Below are 17,796 nucleotides of genomic sequence, written 5' to 3'. Positions count from 1 at the left end.
GACAGACATCCTGTTAACCAAAGGTACAAGGGTCGCTTACACAACAGGAGGGCTCATTAGAATGCACAAACGCTGATCCGCCGACAGATGTCGCGGTAAGACCAATTATACCACACGCGCTAATTCTGGATACATTTATCAAACAATGTGAGCTTCCATATTTATTTGCGCTTAGTAAGACCCCCCAACCCCCGGCTTTTTTTTTTCTTATTTTTTTTTACAGTGAGGGCTGTTATGGGCTCATTCCCCTAGTCCTTTTAATGCCCGTCCGTGCCAGTGGTGTCTGTCACTGGCACCGAAAAGGGCTCTGCCAGACCATTTATTAAAGAGAAAGTAGCGTTGCCCAGCGACGATTTGAGTGGCAAATTCACCGATTGCCACTCGAAGGTTGTACCTCTCCGCCACTCTCGCTTCTTCGCCACCGGAGGCCCCAAATACGCAAATGAGCACGACTCGAACGAGTGAAATTGTGGGCGAAACTGCATTCTTTCTCTTTTAACCACAGCGTCTTTCCATATGTATAAGTCGTTAATAAGTACAGTCTTTCATTCTCATATTTTGTCGATAATTGTGTCCACTTATGTGACCAGTGCATTGCGTGCCCAATAACAAAGCCTAAGTGATCAAAACTGGTCAGCCGTCACCCACTACGGCATGCCTCGCAATGGTATGGTGGTTTAGGTGGGTAAAACCTCAGGATGTTTTTTATGTGACAAGCTTAGACATTTATAAAGAACGACAACACTATCGAGCTCTATAGCTACTTATTGACATCTCTTTTCTAACATGAGCACGCACAAGAATAAACAGAGGAAAGGACACAGTCCCTTCGCAAATTCAAGGGTTCCGCGCACATGGTTAGTTACAAAGCGCTCACTAATCTTTAGCTTTGTTGAACCATTTAGCTGACTTCTACGCACCACGCAACTGCACACAAACTTGCTGAAATTTAGGATTTACCTGTTAAGTTGCACGAAGTTTAGCTAAATTACTTGTAATTGTTCCACCGTTAACGCGGCTTTTGCAAAATTTGTATCGGCAGTATAGCGGTGTTCACAAAATTAGCGATATTAACAAATGCCCTATTTACAATTTCCTTTGCCGGTAAACACCCCTCGCAGCTGTATAATGCCGATAGGTGCTCTGGTTATGCGATAAGTGAGTACAACAATTCTGCCCGGTTCAGATGGCCCATAGGTGCCATGTACAGAATCGTGATGTTGGTTTCCTTGATTATGGAGTTATTAGAGTGGTAACATTAAGGTTCACTTTTCTTTCTTTTAGTGATTTCCAATAAATTTTGTAAAGAAATTGAAGACCTGACTAAATCATCTACTGTTTGCAATCGGTATATTTTTTTCTTTAAACTGCAACAAACCTCATGAAATTAGGTCTGGTTCTGTCCCCGTACCTTTACCTGAGCGCATGAACCATCTTTTCGGTGGCTTGGGGCTGGAGCGGCCGTTACGCCATCCATGACCTGGGCTTAGGTATCGCTAAAAGTAAACCAAGGAACCTGTCGAAATACTCGGCTCCAATGACAAAGACAGATGCCCAACATCTGCGTTGACTTTGCCCTGGAATGCAGGCAATCAGACGTGATATTTTAAGAAACACTAGACTGAAACCTGACGTACCTGAAAACTGCACCGGTTGGGGGACCGACAATAGGTTGGCCGATACATCGCTGCAGTCCTCCACAATGTCAAGCTTACAGCTGTTCTTCAATTTTTTTTTTATTATTCGCCGTATGCCTTGCGACAAATCCACCCGGAAGAACAAGTTTGGTGCAGTGTAAGCCACGACGAATGATTTGTCCATTTTCACGCATTCATTCAGAAGCCCGTGAGATTATTATTCCTCTAAATTGACTCCCGATGTGGACGAAAACTGATATGTGGAACTTTGTTGAAGGTAAGCAAAAAAAAAAAAATAAAGAATAATGTTGCCAGGTGAGGCACCTACCACTGCCGGATCCTCGGGACTTGTTATATATCTAACCCGCCAACGATGATGCATTATTCCATACTGGCATGTCTGTGCTTCTCCCGACCATTGTTCGTGAACAATCAACAAACGCTTGCAGCAAATCGGAAAGAATACGCCTAAGTTTTCACTGCGCTTTGAAAGAATCACAGACAGTTTGGTGTATATCTTGTACCCCTACGTTAATGGTCATCAATCACGCGTGCACATCCTTTCTTTGCACTCTTTGCTCGCCATTTCCTTTTGAAGAGAGTAACTTGAAAGAATGTGAGCTTGGGCGTGTTGGTATTCGATTGTAGCCTTTAGCGCACAAAAGGCACAGGGACAGTGTAGACAGACGTGGGAGAAGCGCCCACTTCCAACAATCGTTTATTTTTACTATTATCACACTTCCATATAGGAGACAGTCAGCCAGTATGCGCAAGTGCATTTGTACGATTGCATACATCATCACACGAAGAATGAAATATATGGAAGCAACAAATTATAGTAAAAGCAGGCGTCTTTGTGTACGTCTGTCTACACTGCCCTGCGTATTTTCTTGCGCTAAAGGCTTCAGAAAGAAAACCATCTTACGCTAATACGCGTGTGTCCTCTGTGACCTGAAGATTTCCAAAGTTCGCGGGTAGAAAAAATAAATACGCTCAATATAGATAGCGATGGATGTTTGGAGACAAGATAAGCACCCCAAACGGAGGAGGAGGAGGAGGAATAAACTTTATTTGTGCACAGCAGATTTGAGACCTAGGCCTCTACCTAAATGACGGCCTCGAGCCCTTGGGCCCTGGCGGCATCTTCGGCCTGCTGGATTGCCTTGAGTTGGTCTTCCGGTGCACAGCTGAGCAACGCGGTCTCCCACTGCTCTCTGGTCTTAATTATTTTATTCTGTATGGGGTGTACGAGGACAAGCCCAAACCATATGTTGTAGGTCCGCCCTTTCTTCACAGAATCTACATCTATCCGTGTAAAGGTCCGGGTAGTAGCGGTGGTAGGCCACCGGCTTCGGATATGTATCTGCTTGTAAGAGGCGCCATGCCGTCGCTTGCCGTCTATTTAACGAGGAGTGGGCCGGGCGAAAATGGGCCCTTCCCAATTTATAGTGTTTGGTGACCTCGTTAAAGCTGGTCATCCGGTCTCTCTCCGTTCCCAGTATTTGTTGCGTGTCACCTGCTCGGCCTGTCAGTTCTCGAGCCAGGTTGTGCGCTATTTCGTTCCCGGGAAGGGAGGAGTGTGCGGGTGCCCATATAATGTGAATGTCGCGATCTTCACGAAAGTTGTTTAAAATTCTCAGTGCTTCCGGCGAGATTCTTCCTTTTGCATAGTTCTTGACGGCTGTCTTGCAGTCGCTTACTACGATGTAAACGGCGCAAATTTTTCTTGGGACAAAATGTGTGGCATGAAGCACCTGCCGCTTTCTTTTTTTCTTTTGTTTTAACAGGCGTATCGGAGACTTCTACGAGTGCGGCATCTCAGCAAGAGATGCACCGCAAGCTGGCTGTGGTGACTTCAATTGTATGCTCCGTGGTGGTGCTCATTGTTATCATTGTGGCCGCTTGCGTAGAGCTCGGGCGCCGGAGAAGAAGAGAGCGTGCTGAAGCTGCCGCCTCAGAAATATACGGTATGTTTGCCAATGCCCCCATTTCACTTATCTCGGCATGATGCAACCTATTCCAGTTTGAACATGAATATTTGCAAAGTCTCGCTCTTCCCGCACTCTTACGCAGAGAGCCATAAACGTATATCATATATTATATATATGTATATTAACATTTTAACATATATGTTTACACAGTGAACAAAGGAGTCCACATGTTTCCGACGCAATTAAGCATCGTTTACTTCACAATTATTTCTCCTGAATGTTCCCAACTAATAAATAATCATATGGACTGGACATAGCGAGAAGGCATTAATTGGCATTACGCGAGCATAGCCTTGCAACAAGGGTTGCAACCAAGTATTTATCGTAGTGCGTGTTGTCACCGGCCTAATATTGCTACATAAGATAGACTCGCCAGGTGGTGTCACTGAAACACCTTTGCTGACGAAACGCAGCCGAACCACGCCTGAAACCCGCTTCCAAGTGCGAGGAGGTTGCGCTGGCCACTTGGGACAAACAGAAGGAGCCGCTGCCGACACCAGCTCGTAACGGCGAACTCCCGCATCAGCAGCAGCAGCAGCAGCAACAACAGTTGCAGCAACAGCAGCTGTACGCACCCTGCCCGTACGGCACCTCGTCGGCCCGAATGCGGCCGCACGTGGCCGATGGAACTCTAGGAAGGCGCCAGCACACTAGGGCTGAGATTGTCGAGGAATTCTACGATATGCCTTTGCCGCCGGTGAGTGCAGAGGCTACCGCTTTTAAATGGAAGCCCCTAAATTCTGATGCATTTCTTACATAGACGCCGGCAGGAATAACTAGGCATGTTCCTTCCCGCCAAGTGTGTAGTTCACAGAAGACAGTGGTTTAACCTACTTCACGTATGTATAGAGGTGGGAGCTCGCTTGGCGTAGTCTGGATTTCTTTGCGCAGAATCTATTTTTTGGGGTAGAACTACTATGTAAAAAGATCTACGCATCCTGAAAGTGTTGTGAAGGTAAAAAGTAAAGAGAAAGGGCATGGTACACATTGTATGATGGGCTCGAATACCTGCAAAGGGTTCTCTGCAGGGTTGCTGAAATTTTAATGTCACTAGGTCTGAAAGTAAGCAGGAAAATAAAACGCTATGCTTTTTGATTGGACACCTTCTGTGTGAGCGATGTCACTTGGGATAAGATAATCTTGGCATCAGTGTTGATAAGATGCTCATGTTAACTAAGTATATTTTTCATCGGGAAGTCCTTGAGTCATCAACTCTTAGTACTTCATTGTAGCTCCTCACATTCGTGGACCAATGGTTAGTGGACCACATACGCAGTCCCGTGTTCAACTTTTGATGTATACGAATGAAGTCTGAGCGAACAGGTAAAGTTGAACCTCTCCAATGCCTGGAATTCAAACTGTAATCCAAACTAAGTGATCCCTAGATGGTTTCCAGTTTACGTTCCAAATACAGACGTATGACTAAGCAATAAATAGTTTTTGCCACATTCTTCTAGAAGGAAACAGTACTCATTTCCTTTCTCAATGAACATATACGAAGCCTTCTTCTTTCTGTGGCTTGTGTAGGCTTCAACCATATTACTACACCGTTTACTAAAGATAGGGCCCCAACAGGTATTTATTATACATTTACTGTTACAGTTACAGTATCCTTTTAATCTCGCAATAATGCATACAATTGACTCGGTCTCCATTTGGATTTCAGTACGCCGTCCACCGACACTTCATCCGGCTGGAGTCTTTACCGGTTCATTGTCTCGACAAAGAGTCTCGCCTGTAACTAAAAACAACACACTGCTCAAAAAGGTACACAAAAGGTCTTACACATTAGAAAAATATACTTCACTCAACGCCTCTGGAAAGCACTCAAGTTATGCACATCCACCGCAAAACGCACTCTGCTTCATTATACCAAGAGCTTTGTTTTCAATCTGCACAGCTTCGCAACATATTATAATATGGGACAAGTATTCGTATTGCATCAAATGACGCTTTGTATATCAGTAGCCGATAAATCGATTCATTTACGGCAGTATAGTAAATAGCGGTTATCAATTGTAGGCGTTAATCAGTGCTGCCCAGAATGTTTTTCATACGACACAGCGTTGACAGTTTTAAGTACGCTTGCGTCTTACAAGGCTGAAAGCTTACTCTATGGGAATGCATATTAAATTTCCCTCCTTCTTCTTAGTACATGATGCTTTAAAAATGCACTGAAAGGTAACCAATTTCTTGATTAAATTAGATTGTTTTCATGCCTGTTTCCCTTGCTTGCGAAGAGCTCGCTGGGCACGCATTTATGGCATCCCTTTCTTTTCCTTGCTTTATTTTGGCGGCTCGAATACTTCACTGCGGCACGAACCTGTATTTTAACTAACATGACAAAATAAACAAGAAAAGAGGGCACAGCAGCCTTGTTGCAGGCACGGCCAACTCTTAATTTCCATGTGCTTCGACCTTTTCCAAGCAACATGGGGCATCTGCTCCGACCTCGATGTTGGATCTCATGGCACAGACATTCCTGGCAGTAACGCACAAATATGTGATTTAAACTAAGGAAATGGAGGCGCGACGCTTCTGTATACGCTGCGCTCTCGGGTAAATAAATGCCTGCACTCTTCGTTGATGCCTGCCTTTCATGAAGCCTGAATGCAGCATTCTTATGGTGATTTAGCGTACCTCACTCTGGTGTATCTTCATGAGTCGGTTCTTGCTATTGATTTTCTTCGTTCTTATTGCCTTGAAACTTTTGTATTTTTCGATTCAAGCACGCAAGCTCAGTGAAAGCGTAACTGTGCACGTTGCTCTTTACTTCCACGAAATACTTTTAATTGTGTTTCATTGTGTTTCGCTCACTTTCAATTATCTTTTGTTTCTTTCAGGGGTTTCGGTGCTAATAGTAATTAATTTGGCACGGTAGTGCTGTATCACGTGCATCTGCGTGAAACGTGTGGGACCGAGGACCATTCTGCGAATCCGTCACTTCGAGGATATTGAAACCGAGGATTTTCTTCGAGGCGCTCGAAGCCGCCCGCTGTCGTAGAGCCGGGAAAACCAAAAATACGTGCTTTTGTGTATGTGAAAAGTGTGTCTGTGTGTGCCAGAACAACTACGGCGTCTTTGACTTGCGTGCTGAAGCAAAACTGAAGAAGATACGAAGAGAAAGAAGTGTGTCGGGTCGTTTCGCGCCTGAGACGTACGACAGTGATCAAGCGAGACTCAAGAGGTGGACAACGTCCCGCAGTGAACGCAGCTTGGCTGCCGCCGTGTGTGCTCATAGTATAGCCTGCATTTTCAACGTGCGGGTCGTCCGTATAGGTTCAAGCAAAAACGCTCCCCAAACCTTCATTGCGCGTAGACTTGATTGTGATATGACGAACGCTATCTGTGGTGCAGCGTAGTGTAGGTTGCCGGTTGGAAGCGGCCTTAATTACTTTGGTCGCCCGACACCTGACTTTGACAGTCACGAAGCGTGACTGGAACATTTCTTGGACTCAACATTTCGACTGTGGTTCATGCGTAAACGATGCTGTTCGTAGATGTCCACTATAATCGATCGCTTTAAAGTATGCTGTTCCGGACGCGTTGTTGCAGGCAGCACCTAAACAAACTATAACAGAGGCTGAATTTATTAACCGTCAGCGTCATTAACCTCCTTGTTTAGTGTTGATTGTTTGTTATAAAGCACTCTGAAGAGCAAAAGTTGTAAAAGTTCACGTGTTCATGCGCCACTTCCTTTAAGCAAGCGTTCTCTCGTGGAACTAAAACGAAACCACCGAGATAGTGTATCTTGTTTTAAATGCCACAGGCCCGTACTATATTGTTAATTTGCTGTATCAAAGAGTTGCTGGCAACTAGCTTACTTTTGTTGAGCGCATCTTGATCACGGTGCTTTGCCTACTTATAGCGGCCATATAAAATTACTGCTCGCCGCAGTGAAACGATAGCTATAGTGATCATGCCGTCTTGTTCGCTTGGTCAGATCGATGTGAGTTGCGGTAACGACGTCCGGCCGATTCCGCTTATCTGAAGAGGCATATTTGCGATTACGACGTGGCCTATTCGTGGATACGCTACCGGTGCTGAGGCCTTTGTTACGTGCTGTCCTAAGAAGTCGTCGCTTGATCGATGGCTATGTTATGATGCTGGGATAGTCGCAGTGTTCTACAGAGTGTAAATCGGAAACATGCGTTATCACAAAGGCACTCAAATGCCCGTTGTGGTGCTTTCATTACGAAAGAATCCCGAGAAAAAAAAAGGCTGCGCGTTAGGTAGTGCATTCGCATAAAATCTGAAAAACATTTTAACTTAAAGGCGAAAAAGTACGACGTTAACTCTGCACACAATTACAAGCGTATAATGGAGGCATGCATCTCGCGTTTCTTTTCAATTCTAGTTACAGGCAGCAAATCTGCGTGACGCATTTTGGCATGTGTTAAACTCTGTGTGACTTCTTGTACAGCAAGTCAGCTGTAGCTGTTTGCAATAACTTAAGAATTTTTTCTTGACATTGCCCCCATCTCGCCATTAGTTATTATTATTTTTTTAAATACGAGGGTTAATGCCTCAGCTCATACTGGTGTATGGGATGCGGACAAATAAGGATGACTAAATGAATAAAAACGATTGCAGATCTAATTATGTCTAGGAGGGATCGATAATGCGGTTCCTTCGTCCATGCAGAGTAATGGCTAGGATTACGCGGGGAAAGTCCCACTGGTGCGAGGTGCCGGAGCCACGTCGGTTTCAACGCAGGGCAAACAAACCCACAGCAAGTGCGTTTCCCTGCGTTGAAACCGACGAGGCTCCGGCACCTCGCTGCAGCGGGAGTTTTGTCCGCATTACATATTATGAGTTTGAACGTAAACAGCTAGCAATGCCGTACTGCGTACCGAAGGCCTCCAGCCATTAAACGTCCCCAAGCGCATGATAATAGGCTAATTCTACGAGCATGCCATCATGGAGACAATGATGATCATTTGCGAAGAGCTTTTATTGCCGCTCCTCGCCCCCAAAGCAGCCAAACCCCGTCTCCTAGTGAAAAACCCAAATCAGTTATCGTCTGCACTTGGTCATGACAAGAATAGCGTGAAACATAAATGGTTCTATCGAATCAAGCATTTCAAACTGCGCCGATATCGGGCATTCCTTAAAGAAAGAGCTTCATCCAGCTGCGCCATGGCAACCTCGAAAAAAAATACGTTAAAGCTACAAGTATCAAAAGACAGATTTCGAGAATCATTACGAGGTCAAACAAAGGCCTTACCCACGTAAAAAAATAGCATTCTCACTCAGCATGCTCTGTGCGTTATCATATTTTTGTGGCTAATGTACGCTGTATTAAACAACGCTATTTCGCGAGAATAACGTGGTGAAGTACGTTTGGCAAATATCGCTGTCAAACGTGGCGGCGCTGTCGATCACGCTTCAGTGTGCATGTCGTGATGACTGCGCTATCGCTATTGTTCATCGCCAATAAATGGTGATTTAAGGTTATGCTTCTTTTCAACTGGCCTAAATCGCTAGTTATACACTTCAATGTGGTCGATTTCTAAGACTGTACGTCGATTCTGACGTCCGTTTAAGCCTCTACAGATACGTCAGCACAGAAACGACCCGCTTGTGCTAATGGACTCTATAATTTTGAAGAGGGTTGACATGAACCAATATTATGGCACTACCCTCGATTACATTTTCTTGGCGTTTGTATTCCCGGGCGTTAAACTAAATGTCTTCAATCCATGCACACTTTAACGCTACGTAAACAGCTTGCATTAGACGTACGTAAGGGCGAGTAACTTACTTTAAAACCGTTTAATTGTTGACAGGGTGGCCGCAATAGTTTCCACTGCACTAGGCCGCCCTATATCAGCAATAAATTTTGTCCTTGGACGAGAAAGAATATCTCCAGTGTAGCCGGTGGTTACAAAGAAATACTGAAGGCCCACGGTGAATTATTTGCAGGTGCAATATGGGCATGTCTAAAGCCAGCAACAAGAAGTTGTTGACAACGCCAGCAACAACAGCAAGCCTAGGAAGGCCTGCTTGCATGATATTTTAAAAGCAGTCCAGGTTAGCGATGTTGTTATCGGTCTAAAACATTTTGATGTCGATATCGTGAGCAATGTGCGATCACTTCAGCTCACGCATTACCAGGTGTTTGCTATGCATTTGGTAAGATGCGGCCTAGATCTATTCTTTTTTCAGTTAATGCACTATAACGCTATTTGAAATTTGCCGAATATTTTTGCTGGGGTATGTACTTGGAACCTTGCTGGAAGGAAATACTCGGACAGCACGGAAGACAGCACTGATGCCCAAAGGTAAGTTAAAAAGTTAAGGGAGGCCACTTCGCTCTACTGTGTTGATTTAAAATAGCGTGGTGTATACATTGTGAAGCGATAAGTTTATTTCTATTATCATCCTTGATCTTGGCCAACATTCAGTAGCGGTTTAATATTTTTTCCCCGTAGAAAGGGGAGATGAGAGAAACGAACATTTAGGTGATTAAATGCTGTAGAAAAGTTTCTGTGATAAGTTGCTTTCTTGCGTTACTGTGTGAAATGCTGATAAAATCATACACAGGGCCCTTCTACTGCGCACTGTGCTCAAAATAGAAATATTCTTTTGGAGCTTACATCAGCGTGTATCAACTTCCAGGTAAGAAATTTCACTTGCTGCAGGGTCACGAACTTCTAGCTTGCTGTATCGTTTAGACGTGAATAATCCAGAGAGATATCACTACCAGCTTTGAGCAGGTTCGGATTTGTACAAGGTTTCCGATGCCTTCGTCTATGCAGATGCTACTCAGCGCAAACTTATCTAGTTGCTGAGCTAAATGTGCTAAGGACGATGCCTGCATAGAAATCAAGAGCACGTGCGCGATTACTCATCAGTCAATCAATCATGAATTACAAATTATGAACCATGCAAGAGGAATGAAAGAGCCAACGAGGGAATAAGTTAGACGCGGGCAATCGCTTCTCCACATTGCGAAATGTGGTGCACTGGAAGAAGTGTCGCCATCCAGCCTGAACTTCAAGGATCTGTTGATGTTTTCAGTGACGTGATATGCATGTTGGTTACTTTAAACGTTAGCTTCTGTGCTCAAAATCTTGGTGTTGTTGAGGTTCATTACTCATACTGATCCGACGAAAACATTCTGCAACTGAGGACACACGTTGAGAAGAAACCTTTGTTATTGCGATTGATTGGCTTTTCTTTCTTGCACGACGTCTTTCAGCATGCCCATGTTTTTGTATTTCCGTCAACGTTTTCGGTTTCCAGAAGCCATGGAGGCATTTTTTTAGATGTGTTCCACAGTGCAAAACTTGTTGAGTATAAGTTGCTGGATCGATTGTCACCACATGAGTAGTTGTGCGTCCTTAGAAAACTTGTTGCAGCGAGCGACCGGCAACCTCATAAAGCGATAGAATTCACCTGCATACATTTCATTCGATTGAAGGATTTCACTTGAATTTAAGTAGTGAAAAATTTCTATTATAAATTACAGAGCCAACAGCTTCACGTCTTTCTTTATTTCGGAATACTCGCCTTGTTGCACTGGGTGTCATTTAATAAGTAAATAGATAGCCTGGCAACCTTGGGCTCGTTTTGGGCTGGCAAGCAAGTTCGTTTCGCTTTTAGCAATTGCATCAATTGCTAAAAGCAATTGCAATTGCAATTGCTTTGATTGTTTGATTGAAAGCAAGTGACGTTACTTCCACGAAAATTGCCGGTGTCTATTGATAATATATATATATATATATATATATATATGTGTGTGTGTGTGTGTGTGTGAGAGAGAGAGAGAAAGGAGACGTTCGATCGTGCTTGATCATACTACTTGAAGGAGGCGCCTCCCGTCGGCAGAAGTGGGGAAAAACACGCGTTGTGCGAGCTCGCCACTGTAAAAAGTATTGTCGCAGGTAACGTGAACGGAAAAAGCTCTGGTTAAACGTACTTATGCGTATATCTGAATCGATGAGTATAGGGGGTAAAACGTAAAACTATTCTAATCTATTTTTGTTACAATCTCATGACGTTAAATGTACATAACCGCCGATGTAAATTGGGCGATGACACGCAACAATTTTTGAATAGACTAGTCAAACGCTCTCCTCGTTCAAGGAAGTCCGTTTTGTTTGCTTTCAAAACCAATAGGGTTCCCTAAGTTCACACGTTTTTCGTATCTTTTTAGCTGACAAGAGGCGAGGAGCACGCAGCAGTGGCAAGACTTTCGGCAGGGTCGAGCTAGCGCAGTTAAAGTATAAAATCGGATGAGAAAGACGAGGCTGGCGTTGCGACTAGCGCGCTTCTTGCGGTAACTGGTCGAAAATTGCAGAGGCGTGCAACAGCAAGTTAAAAATGCCACTAAAACGGGTCCTTAGTCAAAAATAGTTGGAAGAGTGATGTTCTGAGCGTCCCGAAAGAAGTTGCCAGTTTTGTACTGCCACAAAAATGTTTATTTTACGCAAATAAATTCATGGGCCCCAGCAGCTTCGAGTAGCTAGAATCCGAATGCTCGCTAGGCAGGCATGTTTTATTACTCTCGAAACGTGGCAGTCTCCGGATACACGGGAAAAAAATTAGTTTTGTTCGGGCTAATAATGCATCTTTAATGTGATAAACGTTAGTTTGACGTGTTGAGTTTTCGCGGTTATGTGATGTGGCGCGACATGCTGGCAAAGTAGGTGCAGCCTGAAAGCTTTCGACCAATAGCGGAAGGCAAAAAAGTGTAGAGCTAGAATATTTTTTCTTGTATTCCGTCTAATCATGCGTAATAAGTGTAGACACGTCACATCAGATGGGGAGTTTTCGCGGTAGTCATGACGTCACGTGACAAGCAGGTGAAATGGCGGTGGCCCCAACCTTTTTTACGAATCGTGGAGTCCTGATTGCAGAAATGGAATAGGAACAGATTGGAATAGCTTTGCATTATAGAGCCCTATATGTGCAAAGTGATGTGATAGCAGCCTCGAAATATCACAGGGACGACGTTCGCCCTCTGCACTGCGTAGTTTACACAAGCAAGCAATCACGCAAATCGATTGCTCGCTTTGGCGCGATTGATGCTTCGAAAACCCTGTGGACCTGGCTCACCAGTGGCATGCTGCGCAGTCTTGTTCAGCAACAACAAGGAAAGGCAACCACAACGAAGCGACGTACGGGCGAGGCGACACAAATGCAATACATAATAGCGGATACAGGACAAAACTAGAACAACCCGCCAACAGCAACAAAAGAACAAGCCTCTCATAAATCTGGCATTAACACTCCAAGAACATGTTTTGTAAAGTGCAACTTAGTCGCACTTGCAACGTGCTGCACTACACTGGAGGAAAAGGAGGAAGTTGTTGTAGGCTGTGGGCGGCTTCAGCCTAGCAAGGCACGCCGGCACGCCTCCATTCAGAAAAGTTCGTATCTGTTCCGAAGCGCAGCACGAGACCGCTGAGCCAGACAACAGGTGCAGCGAAGCGGAGCAGTACACAAGCCCGCAGTAGTGGATGCTTCACGTCCAATATACTGCCCGAGAACCCATGTGGGTAATTGCCGGCGCGCTTCCGCTTTAACAGAATAGACATAAGTGCTGATCCCGTTCAAGTAAATGAGGGCATACAATAAGTGGGAGTGGTTTGACTACGGTTGCCTACAGAAATCGTCGTTTTCGTCCTCTTTATACACAGGCTCTGTTTGGAGAAGTTTCTCGTAACTGCTGTTTACTTGTCCAAGTGACTGGGTAATGACTGTGCTCGTGCGGGTACTTCAGTGCTGCTTCACGCCTTAACTTCAGATTTGGGTTGCATTATAAGTTTTCCTTTACTAATTTTTCGTCACAGTAAAAGTTTAAATAACATATTTCATAACAACGACTCCCTAAAACGAATAGATAAATTGTGGGGTTTTGCGGGCGAAGCCACGAACTGCCTATGAGGTGCACCTAGCGCGAGATGCTGGAGTAACTTTAACCGCCCGCTGAAGTTCTTTGATCGGCACCCAATGTGTGGTAGAAGAGCATCTTGCATTTCACCCTCATCAATATGTGGCCGCCATGACTGGGTTTGAACCCGTCAGCTCGTGTTCAGCAGCGCAATGCCATGACTACTATAATACCACGACGGGCAAAATTCAACCGGGCGGGCAGAATGATTCAACAAGGGAGGAAAGGACAGGGCAGTAAGGCAGGATCAATAGTGGTTGGCTACACTGTGCTGGAGAAAAAGTGACATCGAGTAACGGTGCTAGTGCCCATAAACTATAGTAAATAAGATCAATCTTGCCAAAAATTAGAAATGCATACGCTAGCGCACTCATGTGTGCGGTAATTCTGGAAGGTACTGGAATGGGTAAAGCGCTTCCCGTCTGAGTAGAGCGGGAGAAATGCGCGCGTCTGCATAGTCTATTTCTGCCCACGGCAAAGGAACAGAACGGGGAGCTCATACCCGTCAATTATGTGCTTTGTCGTGGTCGCTTCGTGAGGAAAACGCCCTCGTTATGCTTGGATTACAGAAATATTTGAGCCACATGTTGACAATATACTCGGATATCTTGTGGCGTGTCTAGGTGGGAGAACAGAAATTAGCAACAACTAAAGCGGAAAGGAAGGCAGACAGATACATTTCACGTGCATGCATGTGGCGCAGGCAGAGGCCGCCGTCCAGCAAATACAGCAACGGCCACACACGGCCCCAGGATCCTGCAATCCGGCGAACGGTCGGCGAACGAAAGGGAGTGAGAGAAGCGCGGTGGGACAAGCTTAATGGACTCGGTGGTGCTGTCACACTGGCGAGGTCAAATTATTCACACAGCCCACACGAACCTTGAAGCGATTGGTGGAAGCCTCAGTAATGGAACTGGTGTCGTTTCCCTTTGTGCAGTCCCTGCAGTGAGCGTGTGCATGCTTGCACGTGTGAGGGTTCAAGCGTGTGTATGCGAGCGTGCTGGTGTGTGTGGTCGTTTTCTTGCATGTGCGTGTGTGTGTGTATCTGCGTGCCTCCGTCTGTGTGTATGCTTGTGTGCGTGCGTGCGTGCTTGTGTCTGTGGTTGCGTTCGTGGATGTGCGTGTGTGTGTACGTTTGTTTATGTGTGTGTGCGTCGCACACAAATATCCACTTCGGCCATTTTCGTCTAAGGACTGTAAAGGCACAGCCACAGCAGCTGTCGAGTATTCCGCCAAAGGGGCAAGAGACATGCGTATGAAGGAATTTGGTCGCTTCCCTACAGTCTAAGCATGCGTATTTAGGAATTTGGTAGTCACTTTACAGGCCCGCGGGATTGTAAGAAGGAAGTGAACACATGAATCTATAAGTGCACGTGTGCTTCGTCGGAGAAGGAACTGGACGTCAAAAGGCTCTGCGTGGTCAGAGGAGAAGGAGGCTGGTGAGTACTTAGATAAATATGGCTATCGGTCATTGGGTCGACCATGCTTTTAAAAACACTCTGAAAATTTTCTTTAATTTAACGTATAGAACGCAATTAGAACTCATCATAACTGGAAATATTCACAACAACAAGCGCCAGTTTGAGTCATCAAAGGGAGCTGGCATAGTTTATCGGCTTACTTTATTTGGGCAGAATTTAGCGAATGCGGCAAAACCACCTACATATGCGGAAATGATGACTGCTCTTTTATGAGGTGCTCTCGCAAGGAATTGGCCGAGTGCTCCTGCTAGGGAAATGATAACTAAAATTACACAAATGTAAGACAAAAATATTCGCCCATATAACGCAGCTTGTGCACCCAAACAACCATCCGACAACTCGGCAAGTCCTTTCGGGCACTGCAGACAAATTCTTATTAAACAAACAACCTAGAAATGACAAATAAAAATTAAATGTCAAAATACACGAAATTGAGAAAATAATTCATGGGTCGTGCGGGAAGACTGCACCCGGATTCAGCATCCCATTCCCTCGAACGCGATCGCACTTTTTCCACCATGTGCACTAGCATTCCATTAACGTCGCATGTCGACACAATTTCAAGAAAGCGTAACACTATTGCAATAATATCGCCTATCACACACTCCACTGATCTTGCCTCTACCTCACAAACACATTGTCTCCGGGCGTTGGCTGTGCCCAGCACGCCTCTGTGGGCTGCTGCTCGCTGCTCGAGTGCGTCGAAGCGCTCCTTCTTTGAAGATATATTGCCGCCACCATGACCCTGATCTCTCGTACTTCATCACTGCTATTGAGCATTCTACCACTCTCAACCACCCGCATTCTTCCCTGCAGTCTTCATTTTGCATCTCATTTTGCTCTGCAAGTGCGGGGTACAGACAAACACGCATGTGTTATTTAGCGGAATGTTTGCCCATCGCTTCATTCTTCGTCGTCCCACGCGTAGAGTTCTTAGTTTACAGGGGCCTCTTTAAGATTCTCCGTGATCTGCATAGGAGGTGTAGAGCCGCAAGCAGGAAAAGTGTTTGCTCATAAACCGCGATAAAAGCACGCTTATTCTATTCTACAAGATATGTTAGCCCTAAACTTAATAAATACACGTGGCTCCAGACTTCCGCATTTTCTTGTGCAGGTTCAACGACGCGTTGGGCCAACACAAAAAGCGTGATCATGGCCCAAATACTGGGCTTTCGTATAGGCTACTTGCCAGAAACGCTTCTTCGCTCTCGCTCTATTTCCTTCACTATGGCCTGATAAAATACACAAGCCTTCACAAGTGCCGCCCGCTATAAGCGGAGAGATGAGCAGGTTATTCTTTCTAGCACACAATAGGCTAAACATAAGCGCATGTGGTAGGCGCGCAATAAACATAAAGTGATGTACTAGACGAACAACGTGTCTCTGCAATATTCTGACAGCTTGCTCTTTAGCAATACCGGTAATCATTTCTGTCTTAAAACTCTCACCATATTAACAGGTGAGAAGAATCGAAAAACGCACGTTTGATGTGATTAACTAATTTTTGTGCTAGGGTGCGCACAAGAAACAATCGAGCAGTCAAGACTTTCTGTTTCATTGTCATCGTGCTTCCGCGTGTACGTCACACGCTTTGCGACACACACAAGGGTTATAACATCAAGCTATTCTAATTTGTTTCTATTTCATTTGTGCCACTAGCTTTCCATGATCGTTCTAAAATTGTTCAGGCCACCTCCAATTTGCCTATCACGCGATGTAACCAAAACCGCCAGAGGAATATGACATGTACGCACTGACTACGCATTATTAGGCCGAACAAAACAAAGGTAACCTTTCCAAATCTACGCCTTTTTCGCCATCAGCCGCCCGCTATTAGTCGCGTGCTAATTTCATGCTAATTTCGCGTGCTGTGCCCACTTCGCCTGTGTTCCAGGCAGCGTCATAAAATTGTATAAAAGCTTATAACGTCAGAGGGGCGTGTGCGCACTAAGAAGCATTATTATGCCGAACAAAAGTGAAACTTTTTTTATTTCAGGACAGCAGGATACTGCCGCTCTCCGAAATTTATAAATGGTGGTCGCCTGCCGATCGCTCTGGGACTGCTTGCTCGCTTTTACCGGGGTAAATGGACTTTTTTTTCGCATGCAGAAAAGAAAGAATGGAAAAAAAGCGTGGCAGTATAGCGTTGTCGAGGCCTTTATTCACGTATGCGATATCGCTCTGCCAAATTTTTTCGCTGGGGATTCATATCGGCGGGACGTTTAATCTTCCATTGCAGCTCATCACAGTTTGCGACCACCCACCACAAGCTAATAGGAAGCGCACCAATCGCAGACGCTGGCACCGCTCTCCTCGTCCAGCTATCTACTTTCACTGCTCTAGATCGGCCCTACTGAAACTTTCTCCACTTCTACACGCTGCTTAGCTATTGTGATCCAATCAGGTAACGCCGGCCTGCCAAGGTAGGCAATGCTATTCTCTTTAAAAAGAACGAAAAGTTACCTCCTACGAATGAGGAGTGCACTTGTTTGGGCTGTCGAAACAACACTGTGGATCGCCGCCTGATGTTTGCGTCAGCGGTTGGGTAACTTTGACGTTAAAGGGTAGGAATAAAATCACAATGTAAATTTTTACGTTACGAAATCTAAGGTACCTGATGCATGGCTCAGTTATTTACGATAGAGTGATACTTTTAACCTAATTATTCGACGACATATATGAACGCGACAGATACACGCAGCATATGTACTTAAATAAACTACGCGAATTAGGCTAAATATTAAACCACTGGCTTCACTATTCTGCATATTTCAGTTACTGCAACT

General features: G+C 44.9%; 1 protein-coding gene across 3 annotated transcripts in view; it reads left to right on the top strand.

The window, feature by feature from the left end:
- Positions 1 to 9,081, top strand: part of LOC142579590 (cell adhesion molecule Dscam2-like) — a 237,618-nt gene extending 228,537 nt beyond the window's left edge. For 2 of the 3 annotated variants that reach the window (XM_075689964.1, XM_075689966.1), the window contains exons 21-24: positions 3,425 to 3,604; positions 4,042 to 4,325; positions 5,295 to 5,395; positions 6,472 to 9,081. In XM_075689964.1, coding sequence (XP_075546079.1) covers positions 3,425 to 3,604; positions 4,042 to 4,325; positions 5,295 to 5,369 — 539 coding nt within the window. In that variant the 3' untranslated portion in view covers positions 5,370 to 5,395; positions 6,472 to 9,081. The remainder of the gene's footprint in view (positions 1 to 3,424; positions 3,605 to 4,041; positions 4,326 to 5,294; positions 5,396 to 6,471) is intronic. The other variant, XM_075689965.1, reaches the window with a different exon arrangement.
- The last annotated feature ends 8,715 nt before the right edge of the window (positions 9,082 to 17,796 follow it).

The sequence above is a fragment of the Dermacentor variabilis genome, chromosome 4, assembly GCF_050947875.1.
Source record: "Dermacentor variabilis isolate Ectoservices chromosome 4, ASM5094787v1, whole genome shotgun sequence".
NCBI lineage: Eukaryota > Metazoa > Arthropoda > Arachnida > Ixodida > Ixodidae > Dermacentor > Dermacentor variabilis.
Note: the sequence above shows the minus strand (reverse complement) of the source record. Positions and strands in the feature narration are given on the sequence as shown.